The sequence below is a fragment of the Schistocerca gregaria genome, chromosome 1 (genome assembly GCF_023897955.1).
Source record: "Schistocerca gregaria isolate iqSchGreg1 chromosome 1, iqSchGreg1.2, whole genome shotgun sequence".
In the NCBI taxonomy this organism is placed as follows: Eukaryota; Metazoa; Arthropoda; class Insecta; order Orthoptera; family Acrididae; genus Schistocerca; species Schistocerca gregaria.
The window spans coordinates 110,817,335-110,843,539 of record NC_064920.1 but is presented as its reverse complement, the minus strand read 5'-3'; the positions used below and the strand labels follow the sequence as shown (position 1 = coordinate 110,843,539).

The window sequence follows — 26,205 nt, the reverse complement described above, 5'->3', positions numbered from 1 at the left end:
GACAAATGGAGCCCTGGGTATTATGAGTGAAGCTGAGCTGTGCAAGGCCTTTAGCTCTCTACAAGCTTTGTCGCAATGTTTTTTTGTTCTCTTCCTGCTCATCCCAGGGGTTGAGCTTTTTCTACACTGCAGCGAGTGGCTGCTTTTGGAGAACCTTTGTTCAGGTGGTTCTGTTACAGTTTCAGGACAGCTCTGCGACTGACTATGAGTTACTGGTCCTCTACCACAGCTGGTCTGTGGTGTACTACTTCTATTGCCGTCACATCTACTTGGCTGATTTTTTTTCTTCTCACCATCTTCATGGGCTTTCATGCGCAAAGCATATCCCTAGCCCACAGTTCGTGCCAAACTATCCATTCAGAAGCATCCACAACCAATTACACGTTACTAAACGGATAGTAAAAGAATAACAAAATCTGGCAACAAAGCTCTTGAGAGATAATGACCTTACATAGCTCAACTCAATGCTTAATACCAAGGTCTCCATTTGTCTTTTTCAAAAGACACAGAATTTGGAAACTGTTCAGAATTTGGAAAGTGTTTTCACTTGATAATGGTGGCCCCATGAACTGAGTGCAAAAGTGGTTTGTACAAATAAATAATTTTACTGTCAAAAGACGACTATAATATCATTTAGAAAATTTTACATGACTGAACTCCAACATCATATATTCCCAACTATTTGTGCTAAATAATTACAAATACATAAAAGTTTAGTGAATATGCTGACAGCGAGCACAGTAACTCACACACAGACATGTACATAAAATATTTGAGACTATCACAAAAAAATCATTACAATTCCATCAAACATATTGTATGTACAGCACCACAAGTCCCCAAGGTTCAGGTAATTTCTCCGGAAGACGTTCACATGATAGTAATTTGGGAAACAATTACAATTAATAATCAGGCACTACCCAAATTTATTTTCTGCGCAGAGAGCAGCGTGTTGCTCAATACAATCCTTCGCAATCAGTTCATCACATATTGGACAGACCTAAAAAAAAGAGATAGACAGATAGAAAGAAAGAATAAATATTGCTTGTGAAATTAATAAATCACTTGTATTACAGAAAAAAATAAAACAAATTCTTATTAACATGAAGAGACATACACTTAAAACACTGAGAGGGTCTGCAATACAATATCGTTGTCCTAATTTCTAAATACAAAAACTGAGGACAATTAGACTTGGTCTCAATTGGTCTCTCTTATTTATTTGGCCTGCTTATAGTGTTTAAGAGGGAATATATGCAGAACTGCAGTACTGTGGAAAAAAAAACCTTATAGCCCAAAGTTCTCATGGCAATGTAACTACGTGTTATATACATACACACGTGTTCTGATGCTTACTGGCATTTTACAGTTTTAATTATAAACAACTAAATTATTTTAACAAAGTGAGTTCGAATGTCTCCTTTTTTGAAAAATCTATCAGAAAGAAATTAAAGCATTTTTTGTACAATATTTGATACACCATTGTTACAAATATCTGTGGAACAGAATTTTGATACCTTCTTTTGCTGAATTTTTACAGCTCTCCAAATACATATGCACACGCGCTGTATGTGTGTGTGTGTGTGTGTGTGTGTGTGTGTGTGTGTGTGTGTGCGCGCGTGCATGGGAGAGTGTGGGAGGAGGGGGGGGGGGAAATTTTAAGGATTTTCTCTTACATAAATATCTCGCTATTGTATTAAATAATCAGTGATTTGTAAGGAAAAGGTACATAAAGTTTCCAAAATGTAAGTTAAGGGAAACATGAATTAAAGGTAGGATAGCATTTGTAATCAGGCCTTACATTAAGTTCGTGAACTAATGCAAACCATATGCATATTCCTCCTCTTCCTCAAGCATTCTTTTCTTTGCTTGTCTTTGGTTAATCTCATTTTAAAACGGAGTAGCAATAATATCAGCTGCAGCAATTCTCCTTGTATCAATTTCCTTCAATGTCAACAGTATGAAAGCTCCTTGATCAAATCCTAGCCTCTGCAGAGTTCGCAGTCTGCCAAAATTACTAAAGTGTAGTGATTACACTTTGCTGGAATGAGGCATGTTGCTGATTGTAATAACAGATCTATACACAGCTTTTGTAAACTTTACTCCTTTGCAACCACTTCTAAACAAGCAGGAATAAATAATATGAAGAAATACAGAACAAGAAAAGGGCGTGACACCGTGTAACCTTCTGCAAATTATTATTTTAATACTACGTACTAAATGAAGAACCAGCAAAATTTTTTTCACAAGGTTTATTGCTTTCATGTATGTTCCCCCTTAATGAATTTATCTATCTGCAGCATTTTATAAATTGAGGCAATGAGAATGATGAATTACAGACTTGCTGACATTACAATACTGTTAGTTAAAGCTTATTCCACTTGACTGTAATCCTTGTCTGACTATAAAATTTCTCTCATTAGCACACTTTATCAGTATACAAAAAAACACAAATTACAGAAAATGTGAGCTTCTGGTATTATGTCTGCTAATGTGTGGCCTATTGCAATGACCAAACTGAGAGAAATACAGCATATTTTGCAAATTGATGAACTCTAGAGGCAGTTCTGAGTAAAGGCAAGACATGGGTTATGACGGAAGTATGTTGTTGTTGTTGTTGTTGTTGTGTTCTTCAGTCCTGAGACTGGTTTGATGCAGCTCTCCATGCTACTCTATCCTGTGCAAGCTTCATCATCTCCCAGTACTTACTGCAACCTACATCCTTCTGAATCTCCTTAATGTATTCATCTCTTGGTCTCCCTATACGATTTTTACCCTCACGCTGCCCTCCAATGCTAAATTTGTGATCCCTTGATGCCTCAAAACATGCCCTACCAAGCGGTCCCTTCTTCTTGTCAAGTTGTGCCACAAACTCCTCTTCTCCCCTATTCTATTCAATACCTCCTCATTAGTTACATGATCTACCCATCTAATCTTCAGCACTCTTCTGTAGCACCACATTTCAAAAGCTTCTATTCTCTTCCTGTGCAAACTATTTATCGTCCATGTTTCACTTCGATACATGGTTACACTCCATACAAATACTTTCAGAAACGACTTCCATACACTTAAATCTATACTCGATGTTACCAAATTTCTCTTCTTCAGAAACACTTTCCTTGCCATTGCAAACCTACATTTTATATCCTCTCTACTTTGACCATCATTAGTTATCTAGCTTCCCAAATAGCAAAACTCAACTACTAAATTAAGTGACTTATTTCCTAATCTAATTCCCTCAGCATCACCTGATTTAATTCGACTACATTCCATTATTCCCATTTTGATTTTGTTGATGTTCATCTTATATCATCCTTTCAAGACACTGTCCATTCTGTTCAACTGCTCTTCCAGAACCTTTGCTGTCTCTGACAGAATTAAAATGTCATTGGCAAACCTCAAAGTTTTTATTTCTTCTCCACAGATTTTAATTCCTACTCCAAATTTTTCTTTTATTTCCTTTACTGCTTGCTCAATATAAAGATTGAATAACATCGAGGATAGTCTACAAACCTGTCTCACCCCCTTCTCAACCAGCAGTCCTTTTCATGCTCCTCAACTCTTACAATTGGCATCTGGTTTCTGTACAAACTGTAAATAGCCTTCTGCTCCCATTATTTTACCCCTGCCACCTTTATAATTTGAAAGAGAGTATTCCAGTCAACATTGTCAAAAGCTTTCTTTAAGTCTATAAATGCTAGAAATGTAGGTTTGCCTTTCCTTAATCTTTCTTCTAAGATAAGGTGGTGGTTAGTGTTTAACGTCCCGTCAACAACGAGGTCATTAGAGACGGAGTGCAAGCTCGGGTTAGGGAAGGATTGGGAAGGAAATCGGCCATGCCTGAAACGATTTAGGGAAATCACGGAAAACCTAAATCAGGATGGCTGGAGACGTGATTGAACAGTCGTCCTTCCGAATGTGAGTCCATCTAAGATAAGGCATTCGGTCAGTATTGCTTCACGTGTTGCAACATTTCTACGGAATCCAAACTGATCTTCCCCGAGGTCGACTTCTACCAGTTATTGCATTCATCTATAAAGAATTCGCGTTAGTATTTTGCAGCTCTGAATTATTAAACTGATAGCTCGGTAATTTTCACATCTGTCAACACCTGCTTTCTTTGGGATTGGAATTATTATATTCTTCTTGAAGTCTGAGGGTATTTTGCCGGCTGTCTCATACATCTTGCTCACCAGATGGTAGAGTTTTGTCAGGACTGGCTCTCTCAAGCCTGTCAGTAATTCTAATGGAATGTCGTCTACTCCGGGGGCCTTGTTTCGACTCAGGTCTTTCAGTGCTCTCTCAAACTCTTCACACAGTATCATATCTCACATTTCATCTTCATCTACATCCTCTTCCATTTCCGTAATACTGTCCTCAAATAAATTGTCCTTGTATAGGCCCTCTATATACTACTTTCACCTTCCTGCTTTCCCTTCTTTGCTTAGAACTGAGCTCTTGATATTCATACAAGTGGTTCTCTTTTCTCCAAAGGCCTCTTTAATTTTCCTGTAGGCAGTATGTATCTTACTCCTAGTGACATAAGCCTCTACATCCTTACATTTGTCCTCTAGCCATCCCTTCTTAGCAGTTTTGCACTTCCTGTTGATCTCATTTTTGAGACGTTTTTTATTCCTTTTTGCCTGCTTCATTTACTGCAATTTTATATTTTCTCCTTTCATCAATTAAATTCAATATTTCTTCTGTTACCCAAGGATTTCTACTAGCCCTCGTATTTTTACCTACTTGATCGTCTGCTGCCTTCACTTCTTCATCCCTCAGAGCTACCCATTCTTCTTTTACTGTATTTCTTTCCCCCATTCCTATCAATTGTTCCCTTATGCTCTCTCTGAAACTCTCTACAACCTCTGGTTTAGTCAGTTTATCCAGATCCCATCTCCTTAAAGTCCCACCTTTTTGCAGTTTTAATCTACAGTTCATAACCAATAGATTGTGGTCAGAGTCCACATCTGCCGCTGGAAATGTCTTACAATTTAAAACCTGGTTCCTAAATCTCTGTCTTACCATTGTATAATCTATCTGATACCTTCTAGTATCTCCAGGATTCTTCCATGTATACAACCTTCTTTTATGGTTATTGAACCAAATGTTAGCTATGATTAAGTTATGCTCTGTGCAAAATTCTTCCAGGCGGCTTCCTCTTTCACTTCTTACCCCCAATCCATATTCACCTACTATTTTTTCTTCTCTCCCTTTTCCTACTCTCGAATTCCAGTCACCCATGACTATTAAATTTTCGTCTCCCTTCACTACCTGAATAATTTCTTTTATCTCATCATACATTTCATCAATTTCTTCATCTGCAGAGCTAGTTGGCATATAAACTTGTACTATTGTAGTAGGCGTGGGCTTCGTGTCTATCTTGGCCACAATAATACGTTCAATATGCTGTTTGTAGTACCTTACCTGCATTTCTATTTTTTTTATTTATTATTAAACCTACTCCTGCATTACCCCTATTTGATTTTTTATTTATAGCTCTGTATTCACCTGACCAAAAGTCTTGTTCCTCCTGCCACCGAACTAATTCCCACTATATCCATTTCCATTTCCCTTTTTAAATTTTCTAACCTAGCTGCCCGATTAAGGGATCTGACATTCCACGCTCTGATCCGTAGAATGCCAGATGGAAGTTATGTAACATGTATTTGAAACCCTCCGATGACAGAATAGCACTGCCTCAGACACCACCAAATTACTTTTGTGTTTATTAATTCAATTCCTCTTCAAATTTTGTCTACTGATAAAAAAAGCAGTAGACATTTCTTTGTGCATATCAATACCCGAGCAAATAACTTACTCGTATATGATCAGCAATACATAACATCTCCTGCTGTTTGTCTAAGTTCATTGCTAAATTACTGCTGTCCCTGTCTGTATAATTGTCATGTTATAACGAACTTGCTGTTTACTTTATTCTGGTATGCTCATCTTGATTCATAAAAATATATTCATACTCAACATTTCCGAAAGAAAAGAGTTAGCAAATGAAATCAAACAACAAGTGCAGAAAAGGCAAAAGTTTCAAGGAAATTGTACTGGGAATTTGATAGAATATACTGCACTAAACAAAACTATATGTTTAGGAGAACGTGTATGATGGTCCAATGAAAATCTGATAAAAGGAATAACTGAAAACAATGAAAATATGAAGAACACACAGAACATTCTGTTGGGTAAATAATAGTTAGTAATTAAGATAAGAGTGAGTTTGAAACATGCACATTTCTTTTGACAACATCCTAGACATTCTCAACAGAAAATGAGTTCACAGGACTGGTGATCAGTCCAGCACATTCACATCCCTAAATAGGCTATCAAAGTGTTGGCACCATAATGGAGCAGTGGAGAGGGACAATGCCTTGTTGAATTTATAGCAGCTATCACTGACCTCTAAGAATCAATGTCAGACATACCAGGAAGGTGATTTTTGCCCCATATTAAATCTGAGTATGAGGGCACCAACAGTCTGAACTTTGCCCTCCAACTGGCTTGTACTTCCCACACCTATACTCTAAAAACCATTGTCAAGTGTATTTCATAGGGTACTTCCCATTGTACCACATACTAGGCAAGGATCACTTACATGCACTTGTGTGCACAGTGGTTAGTCTAATTTTATCTTCATGAGCTCTATGGATGCAATACGTAGCAGGTTTTAGTGTATTAATAGATTAATCACCTACAGTCAATTCTTGAAACTTTGTAAATAGGCTTTTACAAGATAGTTTGTGCCTACCAACAAAGTTTTTACATCTCCATGATGCTCTCCCAAGAGTCAAAAGAATCAGTGACTATTCAAGTGCCATTCTTTATCTGCTTTTAGTTTTATTTGGTACAGTCTCCAAACATGTGAGCAATATTCTCGCTTGGGCTGCACAAGTATTCATAAGGCATCTCCTTCGTAGACTTATTGTTTTTTCCAAGTATTCTCCTAATGAACTGAAGTCTGCCACCTACTATGTCCATGACAGAGCCTATGTAACTATTCAGTTTCATATCTCTAAACATTTTTACTCCAAGATATATGTATAAGTTAATCATTCTAACTGCAACTCACTGATTGGCAGCTGCACCATACTAAACGTTTTTCTTTTACAAAATGCAAAATTTTACATTTCTGTACATTTGAAGCAAGCCGTCAATATTTGCACCATTTTCAAAACTTATCGGGATCTGACTGAATACCTGTGCAGCATTTTTCAAACAGTACTTCAAACATTACCTGCAATGCTGTTAATATATAAGGGGCAATCGGAAAGCTTCGATCTGAGCGCGCTGCTGCAGCATATATGCAACATAGCAAGACCCCAAAGCGGTTATATACACACTGACTTGTAGGCAAGGGATTTGAGTAGCATTTGTGTCTTTCCAATGTACATGCAGTGAATGAGGAAACATTAATTATAGCAATATTATCACCAAATGTGTCCAAACAGGACTAATGTGCTGTTATTCTTTTCTTGGCTGATGAAGACCAAACACCAGTAGTCACCCATCAAAGAATGAAGTATGTGTAGAGGGCAGCATGTCTATTGAAAACCAGTGCTGTAGAATGGTATGCCAAGCTCCATGTTGGTCATGATTTGACACAAGATGTCAATCAATCTGCCAGTCATGCCCCCCATATGGAAAATGTCAAGTTGGAGATACTGTAGCACCTGCTGTATAGTCCTGACCTTGTGGTTATAAGCCTTTGGTCCCTTAAAAAAGGCCTTGAAGGGTTCATGATTCCTGTTGGATGAGGATTTTCAGCAGGAAGCAGCTGAACATGATGTTTTGCCAAATGGGTATCTTCAGCTTGTTGAGTTGGTGAGATGATTGCTTCAATTATCACACTGATTTTGCCTGACTGATATATGAATTTTGGACTGTACAGCCTTCAAACAGGGAGTTTTTGATTGTCCTTTACACAATTTGAACAGCAAGAGCTTCAGCACACTTCTGTGGAGCACACTTGAAATTTCTTATACAAATGTTAATGACTCTCCCTCCAAGAAAATATGTTGTCCTCCCTACCAATAAATTCTTAATTCCGTCACAAATTTTGTTTGCTATCCCATACAATTATACTTTTCATAATAAATATAGGTGCTTTTTCGAACTCAATAAATATGGCATCTACTAGACTCCCATCATCCACTGGGTTTCATGACGTCATATGAGACAAGCACGAGTTGGGTTTCATATGACTGATGTTTTCGCATTTCATGCTGGTTGGTATGGAGGAAGTCATTCTGTTTGTTGTAACTCATTAAGAGATGACATTACTACAATAAATTTCTATCAGTGCAAATAATTTATTTGTGGATTAAGGGATTATTTGTCTTTGCGAGTACTAGCAATTACAATCACTGTTTGTTACTGTGGCTCAGTGAGCTTTCTATTTAATAAAGAATTTATTAACACTTTGTGCTGAAGTTTGACGTTGTGGCTCAGTGGATAAGTGCCAGAGTACAAACTGAAAGGTGCTGAGTTCTGTTTCCAGTGGGCTTTGGCAACTTTTTCTGTCACTTGTTGCTTCTTTCTCAGACAGTGATTTTATTAATGTAAAAATGCACTGTTGCACCATGGTTCCTAACATCCACATTACAGTACACATATCCTTACAATTAACTGGATAAGTCAGTTCAGAGCTTGTAGGAATACTACCTTCAATAAGACAATGCTTAGTAAAGCACTGTGTGTTCAAAGCAACCTTTGAATTCTTCATAGCTGTATTCATTTTACAGTTTAATAATTATAACACAGGCAGATTGCCTTAACAGTTACACTTATGACATCACGTAATTAAACTGCCTCTTGCACCAGACGGTATGTCCTCCCCCTCCCTTTCCATGCTAATATGTGGAAGCAATGAGCACGACTAGGTAAAGATATAAACATGACTTATGAAGAGTAGTTTGCTACACCTTCTTCAGTTGTACAAAGCCTGCTAAAGCCAATGGATGTGAACAGCTGTGCACTTCCCTTCTGTTTGTATTACTACAAAATGAGTGAATAAAGTTAGGACTCCATAAGTGGTAAGTTAGGACTCCATAGGTGGTAAGAGTCTAACATCAACAGACATTAAATCTAATGTCTCCTAAAGTGGTGATATCAAGTGGTTTATATGTAAACAATTCACCCTCTGCATTGATCTTACTCGATGGTAAGTTTTTCAGACTTGAAACTGAAAGTTCAAACACAAATAATGTAGGTTCATGTTCACCAAAAGTTTTTTGGACTAAAGGAAGAGCTAATTCAAATGTGAACTTTATTGAGTGAGTTGAAACGAAAACACGGGGAACCACCTATTGAAGAATAATGTGCTTATGCTAAGCAAATGAAACAAGGATGAAGAAGCCTTTAAAAAACTGTGACAGTCGCAAATAACGAAAAATCACCAAAGCATGCTCAGGCCTTGCTGGTGATGATAAAGATATACTCGAAGGTGAAATGTATGTTTTATAGATTTTTAGTTTCTTGTTTGAAGGCTATATGCATAAGAAAACTGGAGGATAGTCCCGTCAAATATTGCAGAACACTGGCAGCATCCTATGGATAAGGGCTGCGACAGAATTTGAAGACTGTTTTTAACTTTTCTGCACCAAACGGAGAGCAAGCAGCTACTGTAGCACTGTCTTATCTTCAATTTAAAAATAAATGGTTCATTTGGATTTCCGTCCATGACCCATGGAGAGCAATAATAAACGTCTGATATAGAGTAGCCAAAGAAATGGCTACCATCTGGATGTGTCCACCCAGAACGACTTAAAATGGAACTGACTGAAAATGAAGTTGTGATAGGAAGAGAAAATTCACTTGTTGATTCTGAATCAGATTTGGAAGGTGGAACTGACAAGAAACTGCACTGAACTTACTCACCAAACATTAGAGAAGAATTGAAGATTCCTCAATTTTTTGCCGAAGAAGATCATGATTTGAAGCTAAATAATTTAGCAGTAAGTGCCCCTACTATTCAGTGAGTTGTTGCATTGAGTCATCAACATGTACACAAAAAAGATTGAAAATTCACTATTAGACAAATCCCCTTTCAAGCTACAGTACACACACACACACACACACACACACACACACACACACACACACACCTATACTGTGCCAAGTGAATACAAAATGCTGGGACTGCAGTTCTGAATATAGACTGGGGGTAGAGGGGTTGTGTCAGGTGGACTGGGCAAGGAGAGAAGGGTGGTGGTCAGCAGGAGGGAAGTTTGGGGGAGGGTAATTGGCAGCTCGGAAGGAGAGGTAGCAAGTACATGGGATAATATTAATACGAGAGGGAGGACAGCAGGTGGACAGGATATGCATGTGGAGCAGCAGCAGTTGCACTATGTAGAAATTCAGGAAGGAGACACAGCATGTGTATGGGACAGAAATGTGGGAGGGAGACGCAACACATGCAAAGGATAGGAATGCAACACACGGGTACTGCCACCAATCAGTTTCAGCAGTGGACAGTGCCTTAGGTGGAGGAGTGGATTTGGAGGATGAGGTGCAGTCTGAGTGAAGTTGGGGTTCTGAGACAGTTGTTCAGTGGAGACTAAGGTCAGAGGGATTACAGAAACAATGGATGCATTTGCAGGGACAGTTCCCCCTCTAGGTAGTACAGAAAATCTGGTGCTGGGGAGAAGGATTTGTATGGCACAGCCTGCAAAGCAGCCATTTTAATCAAGCACATTGTCGCTCAGCAGCATCTTCTCTCAATGGGTGGTCAACTCTGCTCTTGCCCAAGTTGGCTGCGGCCATTGATTCAGGGTAACAGTTGGTTGACGACCACACCTACATAAATTGCTGAGCAGAATCTGCATAAGGGCTAGTATGTGAAATGGCTGCATTCACATGCGGGCCTGCCTCCGAAGAGATAGGGTAAGCCTATGACAAGATTCAAGCAGGATGTGCTCGGTGGGTAAATCAGACATATCTTGCACTTAGGTTGTTCTTCCACAGGGATATGATGCATGTGGCAAGATGTTGGGGATGAGTGCTGCATAGGAATGGAACAGAATATTGTGTAGGTTGGGTGGGCAGCAGAACACTTTAGAAGAGAAATGTGAGTGAGATGTTTCTCAAAGCCCTGGTGAAGGACATGATTAAATTGTTCCATTCTGGAATGATACTAGGTGATGGAGGAGGGGTCGCCTCGTTTCACCAGGTTCTTGATAGTGGAAGAATGAGGGGGGGGGGGGGGGGGGGAATATATGAGGATAGGGTGAGAGAACTATGCAACTTAGATTTGGTGGATAGTGCCTGTTTGTGAAGGCCTTAATGAGACCTGCAACATACTGGGCAAGGGAAATATCATCATTGGAGAAGTCCCAGTCACCAGTTTCCAGACCATATGGGACTGATTTTTTGGTGTGGAAGGGATGACACCTGCCAAAATGCAGATACTGCTGATGTTTAGTGGACCTGATATAGATAGAAGTATGGATGATTCCATCATGAGTTGGAGATCAACATAAAGGAAGATGGCACACTGGGCTGACGATGACCATGTGAAACGAATGAGAGAGAAGGTGTTAAAGTCGTGGAGGAATGACGACAGCGTGTGTTTGCGCTGGGATCCATATCAGGGAAGTATCTTCAGTGAAAATGAAACAAACATGGCGTTTGGGGTTTTTAGATCCTAAGAAGATAGCGCATACGAGGGAGCCATGCAGGTGCCATGGCTGTGTTGCAGGTTTGTATGTATATTTTCCCCTCAAAAGAAAAGTAGTTATTTGAGAGTATGTAATTAGCTGGATGTATACGGAATGAAGTGGTAGTTTTGGAATTTGGAGGAGGGAGATGTTGCACAGGAATGTAGCATCAACAATGATGAGTAGGTGTCTATGTGGTACTAGGGTGGGCATGGTTTGAAAGTCGATGACGAAAATGTTTGTATTTTTAATATGAGAGGTTAGGCTACTGCAAATTGGATGGAGGTATTGGTCAAAAAGGGCAGTAATTCTTTCAGTGGGATCACTGCAACTAGCTACAATTGGGTGTTCATGATTGTTAGGTTTACCAGTTTTGGGAGGTTACCATTAGCAGGAGGAGGGAGATTGATTTTGGGGGAGAGAGAGATTCTGGGACTAGCCAAAGGATTTGACTAGAGGTTATGTTAGACTTCTTGGATGGAATCCCAATTTGGTGGTGGTGGGGAAGGGGGGGGGGGGGGGAAGAGGGGGTTAGTAAGTGGAGGACTCAGATGGTGGAAGTCTTCTGTCACGTAATCACTGTAATTCATCGTGACAATGAGGAAGGTTTTCTGTGCACGGAAGATGATTATACCAGGATCTGTCTTGAGGTTGTGGATGGCTGTTCTTTCTTCTACTGACAGGTTTATGTTATTGGGAACGGACCTGTGGAAAGATAATTAAGTCACGTTGGAGGTAATAAATTCTTGGGAGGTAACCAGTATGTAGTTCTTTGTGTGTGTGTGTGTGTGTGTGTGTGTGTGTGTGTTCTGAAATAAAGGCAATTTTCAACAGATTCTCTTCGGTGTCTGTGGATATTTTTAATTGTTTTTTTTTTTCAATGCCACAATGGTAAATCTTCCAAAGTCCAATAAACTGTCTGATGAAATGGTAGAAGAAAACAGGTTCCAAAAAGTAATCTAAATTCAATAAAAAGTACATCTGTCCAATAAGTGACAAAGAAATGGAGCAATAAATGTTTTTGGATTTGATGATATTATATTTTATTTGTGCATCCTTTTGTTCACAAAAAACAAATATTTTTATTGGTGTAAATGAATAATAATTTTACCTACACTGGTTATCCATCATCTGAATGAATTTTGTCCAATTCTAACATTACATTTAAGCTCAGAACATCTTCTCGGATTCTAGAACAAATGTATGTCAAGGATATTGAGGATCACTTGTGCTACCCTTCATGTAGTCAGCCATGTCCTGTACTTTCTTCCATTATTGGGCACAGTTCTCTTTTCAAGGGACCTATGATAGATTATGGTTAACACAAGGGTTAACTCAATTGCACATTCTTTAGAGAATGATAGTGTCTCCATCAGGCCACTGAGCCTTTTTAATTTTAGCAGTTTCCCAATGTCACTGGTGTTATCTATATTACTCACCTTTCCAGTGGCACGAGAATTGAATGGGACAATACTTCTGGATAATTTGAGAATGAAGCTCAGCACTTCTACTTTTGTTTTGCTACCCTGAATTTTAGTTTGTCTTGTCCATGAGTGCCTGAGCACTAACTTTTAAGCCACTAACAGCCTTTACATACAATAGTCTGCCATGAATAATCTGACAAACTGAATTTTTCCACGCTTTAAGCAACCAACAGTGGTGTGTCTGCACTGTTAATTTCCATGACCTGCAACATTCAGTTAGCAGAGTTTCTCAATGTGGCATCTTTACTCCATAGAAGGACAAGGTTCTGCATGGCACTTGTAGCATTAGACTACTAAGTGGACTACTGTACTGTGGCCTATCTGCTACTGCACTCTGACAGCCATGTCAAACACGTGTAGATAACCACACCAATTAAGCCTGGGGCAGTGAAAACAAATCAACATTTCTTAATAGACCTTTCCTCAGTGTTCTGTAAAAGTATTGTGCTTCTACGTCTTTTTGAAGATATATTCTGATCAAATGCAATGAGACCTTGTGCACTGCTCATCCAGTGTGTGTCTACGAGTCAGACGGCTGGTACAATGTTTGAGTGCATCAAACATCTTACTAAACTATTCCATTAATTCATGTGATACTTGTTGGAGGTACAGCATTTCTGTATTTAGTTCAATTGTCTGCATGTACTCGCTTTTTACCTACTAGTGAAATAAAAGGATGCTTGAGTTTCTATAATTTCAAAGAACGATTGGCTGATGTCTTACCTCTCTTTCTGAATTCAGCTGATGAATGTCAGCAGGAACAATGCAGGTTGAAGAATGATTTCCTATGTCTGCTATACTGAAGAACTCTGTGAAAAAGCAGAAATACATGTGTTTTAATACTACAACTTGTCAGTGCTTTAAACAGGAAGGATAAATGAAAGAATAATTACATACATTCATTTTTCTGACCACACTTCCCCAAATCCAATGTTGAGAATGTAACAAGATTATAATTGCTATTATCTAAAAATGTGTAACACGCCACTCACTAATATTTTTCACAAATACAATATAAAAATATATGCTGTGTATAGAGTTACACACATGTTAACAATAATGTGTGATGTTGGAAACAAAAACAAATACTATAAAGAACCATATGGAATTTAATTAACACACTGCAGATGGCTCCCCGAGTTTACTCATGTTTTGCATGCCATATTTTACGGACGGATCTCAAGATAAATCATTTTCTACAATCTGTCTGTGGATGTCATCTGCTGTGATATATTTTAACTACTTCTGCTACACTGCTGGCCATTCAAAATATAACACCAAGAAGGACTGGAGCAAAGATCACATACAACTGAAAATATAGTGCCAGGTGAAGTGAGGAAGATGATGAAGTCAGTATTTGTTGGCTATAACTGCTGCTACCCACCTTGGCACTGAATCAAAGAGGCTCTGGATGTGTTGTTGGGATACAGCAGTCTGTTTCCACATATTGACAAAGTTGATCTGGTGTAACAGTAGATGGTGTATCCTGGGCCAGTCGTAATGCAATCATTGACCAGATGTATCTTGTTCCAATGTGGGCCATCATAAAGCTCTGAAGGTACAGGATGACGACAGGCTCCAACATTTCAGTTTAGTGTACAGGCAGTGCGTACTAAGGGGATCCCGAAGTGGTATCCAATACCACCTCAAACCATAATATTGGGTGCAGGACAGGTATGGTGATGCATAAGGCAACAGTTCAGAAGTCTCTCACCACGATGTCTCCATACGCTAACTCAACCATTGTGGTAGTGCAGGCAGAATCGGGATCTGTTGGTAAAAACAATATCGTACCGTTCGGTTGTCCATGTCCATCGTTCATTGCACCATTGCTGGTGCAAAATGCCTGTGGCATTGACTCAGTGGTAAACACAGTAATGGATGCCTTGCAGACAGTCCATTCTGCTGCAAACAATGGCGAATGGTATGTACAGACAATGCTTGTTGTGCAAGAGACCAAATTTGTTGTGATGTGGCAGCGCGATTCAACACTGTCACACGCAGAATATGTCTTCTCATCACATGTAGCGGTGCTATGAGGTGGGCGCAACCGGTTCCTTCGATTACTGATTTCTCTGAAGGATAATCTGCAATCCCTTTAGGCAACTGTTCTTTCTCTGTCGAATACCGAAACATGCTCAAAAGATGCTCACTCTCTTCTATGAAGCATACAGAGTTTGCAGGTGGCGCTAGTGGCTTCCGTGATGTGCGCCTGCACTGGAGTGCTAATCATGTGCATCTCTCATCGCCACAAATGCATGCTGCAAATTTCACCTGATTTAGATGCTCCCTTCAGGGGGTTGCATTTTTGGTGGCCAGCAGTGTATTTAGGTGTTTACACGAGTAGACAATACATCAAACTTGATCGCCTTCATGTACTTTTTGCTTGTTTAGCATTCTGACTGTATTCTGATATTTCAAATAGTTATCTTTTTGTCTGGAAGTTCCTCTTGCTTTCAGAGATGGTCCTGTTCAGAAAAATGGACAAATCTGAAATCCTTTCAGAGGTTTTTGACAATGACATGTTCCTAGTGAGAATAAAGATTGGGAGGATTGTATGATATAATGGTTTTACGGTACTGAGGACAACTGCAACAACAATGACATCATTAGACCTGTAAAAAAGTGTATGGCAGCAGTGTTTGCAAGTGACTCAATAATAACGGTGAAGGTTCTGGTACCGTGAAGCCGCAGAATTTGAATCCCCGCCAGACATCATGGACGTTGAAGACCCATAGACGTCTCTGCATCATCGCGCCGTAAGCTGTGGCGGCGCGCACCTCCTGGCCTGCATTTAGAGTGAGGGCGCCACAGTGGAATACATGGTTGCATCAGCCAATAGTGGCGTCCCCGATAGAGCACTTAAGCGCCTGCCTGTCGCTCAGCCTGCCAGTCTAATCTTGCATACGTCTGTTGACACCTCACCTCGCGTTAGCCAGCTTCCTTTCTTGTTCTGTGTACGAGTGGACGTGTTTGTTAGGTTTCCTTGTGGCTCCGTTGTTCGATCTAGTTGTTGTTCATTCTGTCCTTCATTGGTCGTGTCCGTCCTCTCCTGTTGTGTTGTTGTTCGTGGCCTCTCCATTTTGGCGACGAAGTAAACGGTGGTCATTGTTGGTATGGAGGCGAAGTTGGTCTGTCTGCTGGAGCAACAGCAGCAGCTCATGCAGCAGCAGCAGCTCCAGTTAGACACCTTGCAAAAGTTGCTGCAGTTGCTAACAGACGAAGTCGACGCCCGGGACACGTTACCACAACAACTTCAGAGTCCACGGGTGTCCGATGCTTTCCCACATCCGCCGTCGTTTCCACCTTTAAATGACACTAACTTGACTATGAAACCTACTTACATTGGCTGAAACCACATTTCACGGCTTTTCAAGTCACAGACGACTTCTTGCAGCAGTCGTTGTTTTTCTCTTGGGCCTCCCCGCACACGTTCTTTCTTTTCCGCAAGTTGGCACCGTTCTCTGATCCTGTGGCTCTCTCTTTCCAGGAGATCTGCCTTTTGCTGACAAACTATTATTCCCAACGCTACCATGTGGTCGCCTCTCGGCTGGAGTTCCACCAGTACCATAAACAGCCTGGTCAATCGTATCGTTCCTGAGTCACAGACTTGCAGAGTCTCAGCCATTGATGCGATTTTACGTGCACAAATCAGCAGTGTAAGGCTTTCTATGCAGACTCCCTGATCTGAGATGTGGTGATACAGCTGGCTGCCGATCCTGAGGTCCGTACTGCGGCGTTGAAACTCGACAACCCCTCCTTGTAAGAGATTCTCCACATTGCTCACTCCTTTGAAATTGCTCAAGCGGCTAACAAGCGTCTTATGGCGTGACCACAGGTGGCGGCGAATGCAGCATCACAGCGGGTTCCACTCTCGCGATGTTAATGTGGCCCGGCCGACATAGGGCAGCGCAATCGTGATTCCTCGTTGTCCAACGTCTCTATGGCATCGGCGCCTTCGGTCGCCCCTCGTCGCGGGGCCCACTTCCATCTTGCCCACAGTGCTTTACTGCACACTCACCGTCTGATTGTCCCCACTGCTGGAAAACGTGCATGCTGTGTAACACGGAGGGCCACGTACTATTGGTTTGTTGTAGTCGCTCGACTCGCTCTAGTCCTGCCCCTCCTGGGCCTCAAGATACAGTCCATGCTCTGCAATCGGTCGTCCCACAGGAGGACCAGAAGCATTTCCCCACACTCCGTTTTCACTGAGGATGTCAGTTTTTAGGTCGACACGGGGGCCAGTCTCCCTGATTAATATGGCGACATATACCCGGCTGGGCTCTCCTGCGTTGTCGCCTCCCTCTTGCCATTTGCTCGGCCACTGAGACGGTTCCACTCCCATTAGTGCGCAGTTTGTTGTCCAGGCGACATACAAGCGTGTTCCCCGGCTCCTTGTCGTCGACCATCTATCGGCTTCAAATATATTTGGCCTGGATGCGTTTCAACTGTTTGGCTTTTCAATTTCCAATGAAGTTAAGGTCGTTTCCACGGCTGTTCCCTTTCAGGACTTGGACGATCTGTGCTCCGCTTTTGCGTCGTCATTTTCACCGGATCTCGGGTATGCTTCCGGCTTTCAGGCGCACATCACAATATGGCCGGATGCACAGCCTCGCTTTTTCCAGGCCGAGCCCCTTCCGGTGGCCTTACGGCCAGCGATCAAGCAGGAATCTGATCGGCTCCAGGCTGCTGGCGTGCTGGAGCCTGTCACTTACAGTGCATGGGTGACACCACTGGTGATCATACAGAAACCCAATGGGTCCCTTCGGCTGTGTGGGACTTAGGCACTACAGTCAATGCTCAGTCCCCCGTTGACACTTACCCCGTTCCCCGACAGAAAGACCTTCTTGCCCAGCTTGCCGGGGGAGAGTATTTTTCCAGGATCGACCTGGCTGAGGCATACCACCAGTTGCCGAATCTCAGATCATCATGGTTAGCAACACGCCTTTCGGATTGTATAAGTACAATCGCCTTCCCTTTGGTGTGTCTTCAGTGCCGACCATTTTCCAGCGATTCCTGGAGCTGCTGACACAGGCTATCACTGCCTGTGTGAATTATCTGGATGACATCTTGGTCACCAGGCATTCCCGCCAGGAACATTTGCAAAACCTCAGTGCCTTATTTCACATTCTGCAGTCTGCTGGTTTACACTGTTGGCTGGACAAGTGTTGTTTTCCAACTGGAATTGGAATACTTAGGCGACTGGCTTAGCAAAGATGGCATTCACCCTTTGGGTCGTAATGTTGTGGCCATTGAGGCCCTTGCTCGTCCCAAAGACTTATCTGAACTCCAGGTGTTTTTGGGCAAGGTAACTTATTACTTAAAGTTCTCGCCCCATGCTGCCTCCGCTGCTCAACCCTTCAATCACTTGTGTTGCAAAGGGGTACCTTTTCATTGGACCCCTGCCTGTGAGCACGCTTTTCTCCACTTAAAGGTGATGTTGAAGTCTGCCCCTTGTCTTACTCCCTTTTCTCCAGACCGCCCCTTGGTTGTGGCAGCCGATTCGTTGGCATACGGCATTGGGGCTGTCCTTGTGCACTGGGATGGCGGTGGCTCCAAACACTCCTTCGCTTATGCCTCTAAGACGTTGACCCTAGCACAACGGAACTCCTCCCAGATTGAAAAGGAGGCTCTGGCGATCTCGTGTTCGCTGTCCAAAAATTTCACACCTATCTCTTTGGGGCAAAGTTCACACCGGGATGCGCTGGACTGTCTGCCTCTTATGGCTGCTGACATTGCTGTGGCTACCCGCCGCGGTCCTGTCTTGCGGCAGGTTCTCACCTGTATGGTCCACGGGTGGCCGTCCTATATCACTCGTCGGATGCAGTTCGATTTCAGTAACTGGTGCCACCTGTCCTACAGGCTCACCATGGTTGATGATGTCCTTCTGTTGGCCACGAAGTCAGATGCCCATTGGGTGGTCATCCCTCCGGCATTGCGGCTTCGGGTGCTCAGTTTGTTACACCGTGGGCACAGGGGTATGTCCCGTATGAAGGTTTTGGCTCATGGCATGCGTACTGGCCTGGCATCCATGGCGATATTGAGCACCTGGTCCATGGGTGCACTGTCTGTGCGCGTCACCAGGCGAGTCCCCCTCAGTCATTTGCACCCTGGCCTGTGCTCGCCGGCCCTGGGATCGCATCCACATCCATTTTGCGGACCAGTTTTTGGGGTCCATGTGGTTACTCATTGTTAATGCCTACTCCAAATACCCACGGCGGGTTGGACACCCGCCACGGTTGTCATGGCCCATGGGCGGCGTGTGACGTCGGTGCAGACATCAGAATGCTTGGAGCGCCACCATCATAATCAGCTCCCCCTGCATGCCACCATAGGACTCGCGCCGCCTCTGTCCCTACCTCCTTCAGGTAAGGACGTGGTCCTCGAGTTACCGCCCCTGCCCCCGATTGCCATCTCCCCGAGGGCCTGCTGCCGGCCCTCTCAGCCACCGGGTGGATCGGCGGCTCCCTCCCCCGCCCTGAACTCTGGATCGCCTGTCATGGATCAACTGATCAGATGACTTCGTAGCAGCTGAGGAGAGCTCCGCCTACCATCCTCCAAGGAAGCCATGGGTCTGAAGATGGTTATATAAATATAACCGAAACTGGTCACCTATGTTATTGAGACATAAGTGTTTTGATCAAGACTAAACTTCAGTGAAAATATACAAGACAGGAGCTACAGAGATGCGGAATGAAATGCTTTTGGCCGTCAAGAGAGTAATGCATGAAGTCTTCAATGATTAACATAGCAGAATTGTGTCACATGATCTTTCACAAAATCAGAAGACATTCTGGTCGCATGTAAAGGCTGTTAGACCATGGTTTGTGTCCAGACACTGGTGGACGAGATGGAAATGCAATTGGGTACGGCAAAGCAAAAGCTGAAATGCTTAACTCTGCTTTGAAATGCTTCTTCTCAAAGGAAAACCCTGGGAGAACTGCCCCAATTCAATCCTTATACTGCTGAAAAGATGAATGAAATAAGTATTAGTGTCAGTGGCATTGAGAAATAGCTGAACTGGTTAAAATTTATAAAGCATCAGGCCCCGATGCAATCCATAACAGACTCTATATTGAATTTGCGGCTGAGTTAGCACCTTTCTAAGCTATAATCTATTGTAGATGTCTTGACCAACAAACTGTGCCCACTAATTGTAAGAAAGCACAGGGAACACCTGTCTACAACAAGGGTAGTAGGAGTTATCCACGAAACTATTTTCTGGTATATTTGACATCAATTTGTTGTCGAATCTTGGAATATATTCTAGCTCAAACATAATGAGATATCTCGACCAAAATGAGCTCCTCCATTGTACCCAGCATGGATTCCAAAAACATTGATCATGTGAAATCCAATTCACACTTTTCTCGCAAGACATCCCAAGGCTTTGGATCAAGGCAATCTGGTAGATGCAGTATTTCTTGATTTCTGAAAAGCATTTGATTCAATACCACATCTATGCTTATTATCAAAGCACAATTATATGGGGTATCAAGGGAAATTTGTGACCAGATTGAGAATTTCTTGAATGGAGAGTCATTGACAGATGTGGAAGTAACTTTAGATGTGCCCCATTAAAATGTATTGGGACCCATGCTGTTCATGTTGAATATTAACAACCTTATGGACAATATTACCAGTAACCGCTGATGCAGTTACCTATAATGAAATTCTTGCCTGAAAGAAGCTATTCAGTCAGATCTTGATAAGATTTCAAAGTGGTGCAAAGATTGGTGAGTTGCTTTAAATGTAAAGAAACGTAAAATTGTGCACCTTACAAAACAAAAAAGTGTAGGATCCTATGACTATAGTATTAGTGAGTCACGGTCTTAATTTGTCAGCTCATATAAATACCAGTCCACAACATTTTGCAGCGATATGAAAAGCAATGGTCGCACAGGCTGAGTCGTGGGCAAAGAAGGTGACAGACCTTGATTTATTGGTAGAATACTTGGGAAATGCAACTGTTCTACGAAAGTGATTACTTACAAATCACTTGTGCAACACATCCCACAATATTGCCCAAATATGTGGGACCCACACCAAACAAGACTAACAGGTGATACTGAATGTATATGGAGAAAGGCAGCATGAATGGAAACAGGTTTGTTTGATACATGGGAGAGAGCCCCATAGATGCTGAGGCAATTGAGGGATAGTGAGGACAAGATTAGATTTATTACAGCATGCATGGAGGCATTCACACAATCATTCCTCTCACATTCCATAACTGAATGGTACAGGAAAAACCCTATTGCAGAGTATAGATGTAGATGTAGACCAATGTTTTCAGAATCCATGCTGGTTGGAATGGTGGACATAATTCTGTTCAATATACTTGATCAGGTTTGCACTCAGAACATGTTCTAAGATTTTATAACACATGGATATCAAGAAGGTACTCCAGCAGCAATAGCACTCTCCCGCCCACACTGACTGCTACTGCCTTGTGGTGTCATGCCGGGTATTCTTCATGTTTTACTGTGTCAGTTAATATGTAACACTAAACCGAATATCACGCTAGACTAATGTGGGACAGCTCAATTGAATGGGCATGTAAAATTCTGATGTAAAAATAATTTTGTTTGTAACGGGAAACAAACTGATGCTTTCTGTCAACAATGGGCTTCACGACTACTTAATGGTCAAAATTTGTTTGGGCTGACTCCAGCTTCACAGTGCAAAAACGAAATTGCAATTAGCTGTTAAAATACCAGAGACAATGCATCTGATGACTCTTCACAAAGATACCTTCTATATATGGAAGGGCCCCTACACGTTCAATGAAACCAACAGTAATCTCATTTGAAGTAACAAGTAGCATATCTGTTCCACTGTACTATTAGGCTGTCAGACAAAATTCATAAATATGAGATGAAAATAATAAATATGAATAACTGTTTATTGTTTACAACTGAGAAATACAAACTCAAAAAATTGCATTTTCAGTATATTTAAATTTAAGCTGCACTCAACACCACTTCCTTTATGCATATACATGGTGTTTCAGATTACTATTAAGACTGATGTCCCAATGTACTGTACACTTCTGGGACATCAATTTTTTGATATGCAATATTTACCACAATGTAAGTGCTACAGTAAACTCGGGCTCCAGAATCAGAATGTACTCCCCCCTCCCTCTTTTCAGTCTGGAGTGCAGCAGTTGGTACCAATAATGACAGGGCAATGATTTCCGTTATGCCATAAATTGTGGTTATGTCACTAATGATATTGATGTTCACAGCATGAAATGACTGATGAGAGACATTAACATTCAATTACACATATTTTTAACAAAAGAGCAGCTACTGTATCCAATGTGAAGTAGACAAATAGACACAACTATGCAAAACATTTAAATAAAACAAGCAGCCAAGTTCTGTCATAATCGGTCCTATTTGCACATAGCCTAAGAAAAATGAGATACTTCTTTACATGTATCCTTAATTCCATTATCTTCTTCTGACTATCTAATGCGGAAATTATGACTTCAGCAACAGAATTATGAAATTAAAACACTAATCTCTTGCAAGATGAGCACTATTTCAATCCCAATGCTTCACATAGACTAAACTCATTGAACAACTACGCCATGACTAAATAAATCATTTACAAATCCAACGAAGTGTGTTCAAGTTTCATTCAATCCATTAATTTATCACTGTGACCTTCTTGCCTTATCAGTTTCTTTTAAATTCAATTATTTCTTTCACTTGAAGATTGACAAATTAATATAATTTTTTTTGGAAGGTACCAGAGCTGTCCTGAGTACGTGAGGACTATGGAAGATCAACAACGTCTGCGAACCCTTGAAGAAATTTTCTTTCCCCAGCTTTGTAACTTTCTTCATTAAGCAAAAGAAAAACCAAAGATATGTCAACATTGTAACTACTACTGTGATAATGCAATAAAATTGTTTTACCTTCACACAGATGGCACTGGACCATGTGAGCGACGTCCTCCAATATAGTGTGCACTGTATTAGGTTCAGAGTTACTACCATCATTAGTGGCATCTGAACTGTGCATACCATTAGCCAATCGTTTCCTCCTAAAAGGCCCACTCTCCAAACTCTTTCTTTTAGGTGTGTGAAGAGAGTCAATTCTTTTGGTCGGTGTTGTGGGTGATGCATGGATTATAACATTTCTGCTGATGAAATCATCTTCTTCACAATCATCCCTGTTTTGTGCATTTGCGGAATCTTCTAAACTTAGAAGATTTCTCCTACATACAGGATGCCTTCCTATAACATCCTGATTATCTGAAACCTTACTGCTGCTGCTTTTTCCCTCTGAATCCGTGTTTGCTCTAAGATAACTTCTTACAACTGCCGCAAACTTTTTGATTTCGTGACTCTGAAGGGACTCTTTTGTTGTTTGTTCATACAATCTTCGTAATTCTGCAAAAGAATGAAATAAGTGGAATTAAAATTGTATTTTAGTCACCAGACACTCACCTGATAGTAAAAATTCACTTAAGTACAAGTAAATGAAGTTAGAAAAGTAGAGACTCCCAAGAAACTTTTTTTGCTAAGTTTTTTGCCTTGACCGATATATTATGTACACAAATATCACTGTGTGATGGTTTGGATTCCATGTTAACCTGTTAGTTTTGAATGGGTAAGTCTCTTCTTACGATGGGTGAAAACAAGTACATCTTGAACATGACTACATGAAAAACTGTCAAATAATATTATTGCTGATGACTACTGCACTCATGTGATACTAGGGGCAACTTCAAACAGAAAAACAAAGTTTGAAAGCTCAGCTACAATATTAAACTTATAAATCAGGGATAAAACTCTGTGGAACATGTGTGTCTTTTGATACTGTAGTATAGCTTTTTTTTAATTCCTTAAAAACGGAGAAAGTATTTCTGACTAAAAATAGAGCATAACTATTTTTTATGGCTGGTCAACAATCCCATATATTTGTAGCTTTTCATGATTTTTTAGACCTTTTCTAAAATAAACTGCTGCAAAAATACTGTTATTATGCAGTAGAAATTCCCTTAGCAAGCTATACTCATCTCTTATTTACAAAGGGCTGTACAGCCAGCTAGGCCTTCTTGTTGGTTGTTTGTAATCCTTCATTCCATTGACTACTATCATCTTACCAAGAAATCTCTGTTGAAGTCAACTTCTTCAGGTTTGATTTCTACTGTTTAGAGGTCTTATTTCATGTTTATATGCTAAGTCATTATGGTTTTGTGCTTTACACTGGGAAAAAAATATCCACAGCCTCTGCCATCGATTTGTTTGAAGTGATCAAAAAGTTCTGTTTTTTTTTTTTTTTTTTTTTTTTTTTTTTCCCCCCCAGCTCGGTTCTGTTGTGTCCTCTGTGATTCCGTGGATTTATGCCTTGGCAACATATTCTTGTAACGTAAGTGTACTGATTTGCAACTGTTTTCCTCAACTGCCTAAAGAAATCCTATTTATCTGGCCACCTTGGCTCATCAGGTTTTAAGTTACATATGCAGCCACTGGACACTGTTTAGGGACATATATTTTCTTCTTCTTCTTTCTTCTTCAACATTTGTTGGCCTTCCTTTTCGCCCAGTATTCCTTCATAAACAACGAATGGGCTAACTTTTGTTGCGTAGACCAAGTATATCGGTTTGTTTTTCTCTCTTCTTCCTCAAAGCCCCGTGTGTTTGTGATTTTTCTGATGTCATTTCTGTCATGTAGATTTGGAGACCCTAATTCTCTCAGATCTTTTTCAGTCTGTTTGTACCAGTTCAGTCTTGTAGTTTTGTTCTTTAAAAATGTATGGATTTTGTGCGTTAACCTGTTTGAGTCCATTCTTTCTAAATTCCCCATGAATTGGACTCTTCTCATGTGCATTCTGTCTGTTATTTTGGAGATATTTTTATACATTTCTGGGTTTTGGGTAATGCACGCCATCTTTAGTTCTTGGTCCTAGGATTTGACTCATTATTTTACATTCTTTCACTTCTAATTCCTCTTTTAGTGTTCTGTGTTGAAGGTTTAGTGTCTCAGATGCGTAGAGAGCTTTGGGTTTAATTATTGTTGTGTAGTGTCGTATTTTGCAGTTCCATGAGAGACTCTTTTTGTTGTAAATGGTTTTTGTTACTTGAAATGGCGTCTCCATTTTCTGGACTCTTGATCTGACAGATTTCTTTTCATTACAATTTTCTGCGATCCATTCACCTAAATATTTAAATTCTTTAACTCGAGAGATGTAGTTATTACCAATTTTGAGATCAGAAGGTGCATCTTTTATGTCAGTCATAAATTTTGTTTTTTTTCAAAAGAAATTTGTAATCCTATTTTTGCTGCCTGCTCTTGTAATAATTCTAGCTGTTTCTGTGCATCGGCAATGTCTTGTGCGATCAATGCCATGTCATCAGCAAATGCTAAACAGTCTAATTCTATGCCCTTATGTCTTGGTCCCAGCCTGTGTGCTGGTGCACCTGCTATTCTCCATTCACTAACAACTTTTTCAAGACCACAATTGAGAAGCACTGGGGACAGTACAACCCCTTGTCGTACTCCTGTGTCTATTTCAAATTCTGTGCTCAATTCTCCCATAAATTTTACTTTGGATTCGGTCTCTGTGAGTGTTTCTTTTATGATGTTTGTTGTCTTTTGATCTAGTCCAAATTCTGCTAATACTTCAAAAAGGGATTCTCGGTCTATACTGTCACATGCTTTTTTAAAGTCGACAAACGTGATGACATAACTTTTGTTTGAAGTATTACACAAATATTTCGTTGAGTTTTTTAAGTTAAGGGTTTGCTCTACGCATGATCAACCTTTTCTGAATCCACCTTGGTATTCGCCTAGTTTTGAATCCAGCTGAGGTTGTGATCGGTTTAGTAGGGCTTTAGACAGAATTTTGTATGTTATTGACAATAAAGAGATTCCACGATAGTTGTTGGGGTCTGTTTTACTTCCTTTTTTGTACAGAGGATGTATGATTGCTGTCTTCCAATCTGTGGGGATTTTTTCAGTTTTCAAGATTTCATGTATAATTTCTTTGAGTTTTGCAATAAGATTTTCTCCTGCATTTTTCCATAATTCTGCAATG

General features: G+C 40.7%; 1 protein-coding gene across 1 annotated transcript in view; it reads right to left on the bottom strand.

Moving 5' to 3' along the window:
* Window positions 1-529: 529 nt before the first annotated feature.
* Window positions 530-26,205, bottom strand: part of LOC126334628 (uncharacterized) — a 114,326-nt gene continuing 88,650 nt past the window's right edge. Inside the window, exons 9-11 of the mRNA XM_049997065.1 lie at window positions 23,079-23,555; window positions 13,874-13,959; window positions 530-1,000 (exon numbers count right to left, since the gene is read on the bottom strand). Coding sequence (XP_049853022.1) covers window positions 917-1,000; window positions 13,874-13,959; window positions 23,079-23,555 — 647 coding nt within the window. The 3' untranslated portion in view covers window positions 530-916. The remainder of the gene's footprint in view (window positions 1,001-13,873; window positions 13,960-23,078; window positions 23,556-26,205) is intronic.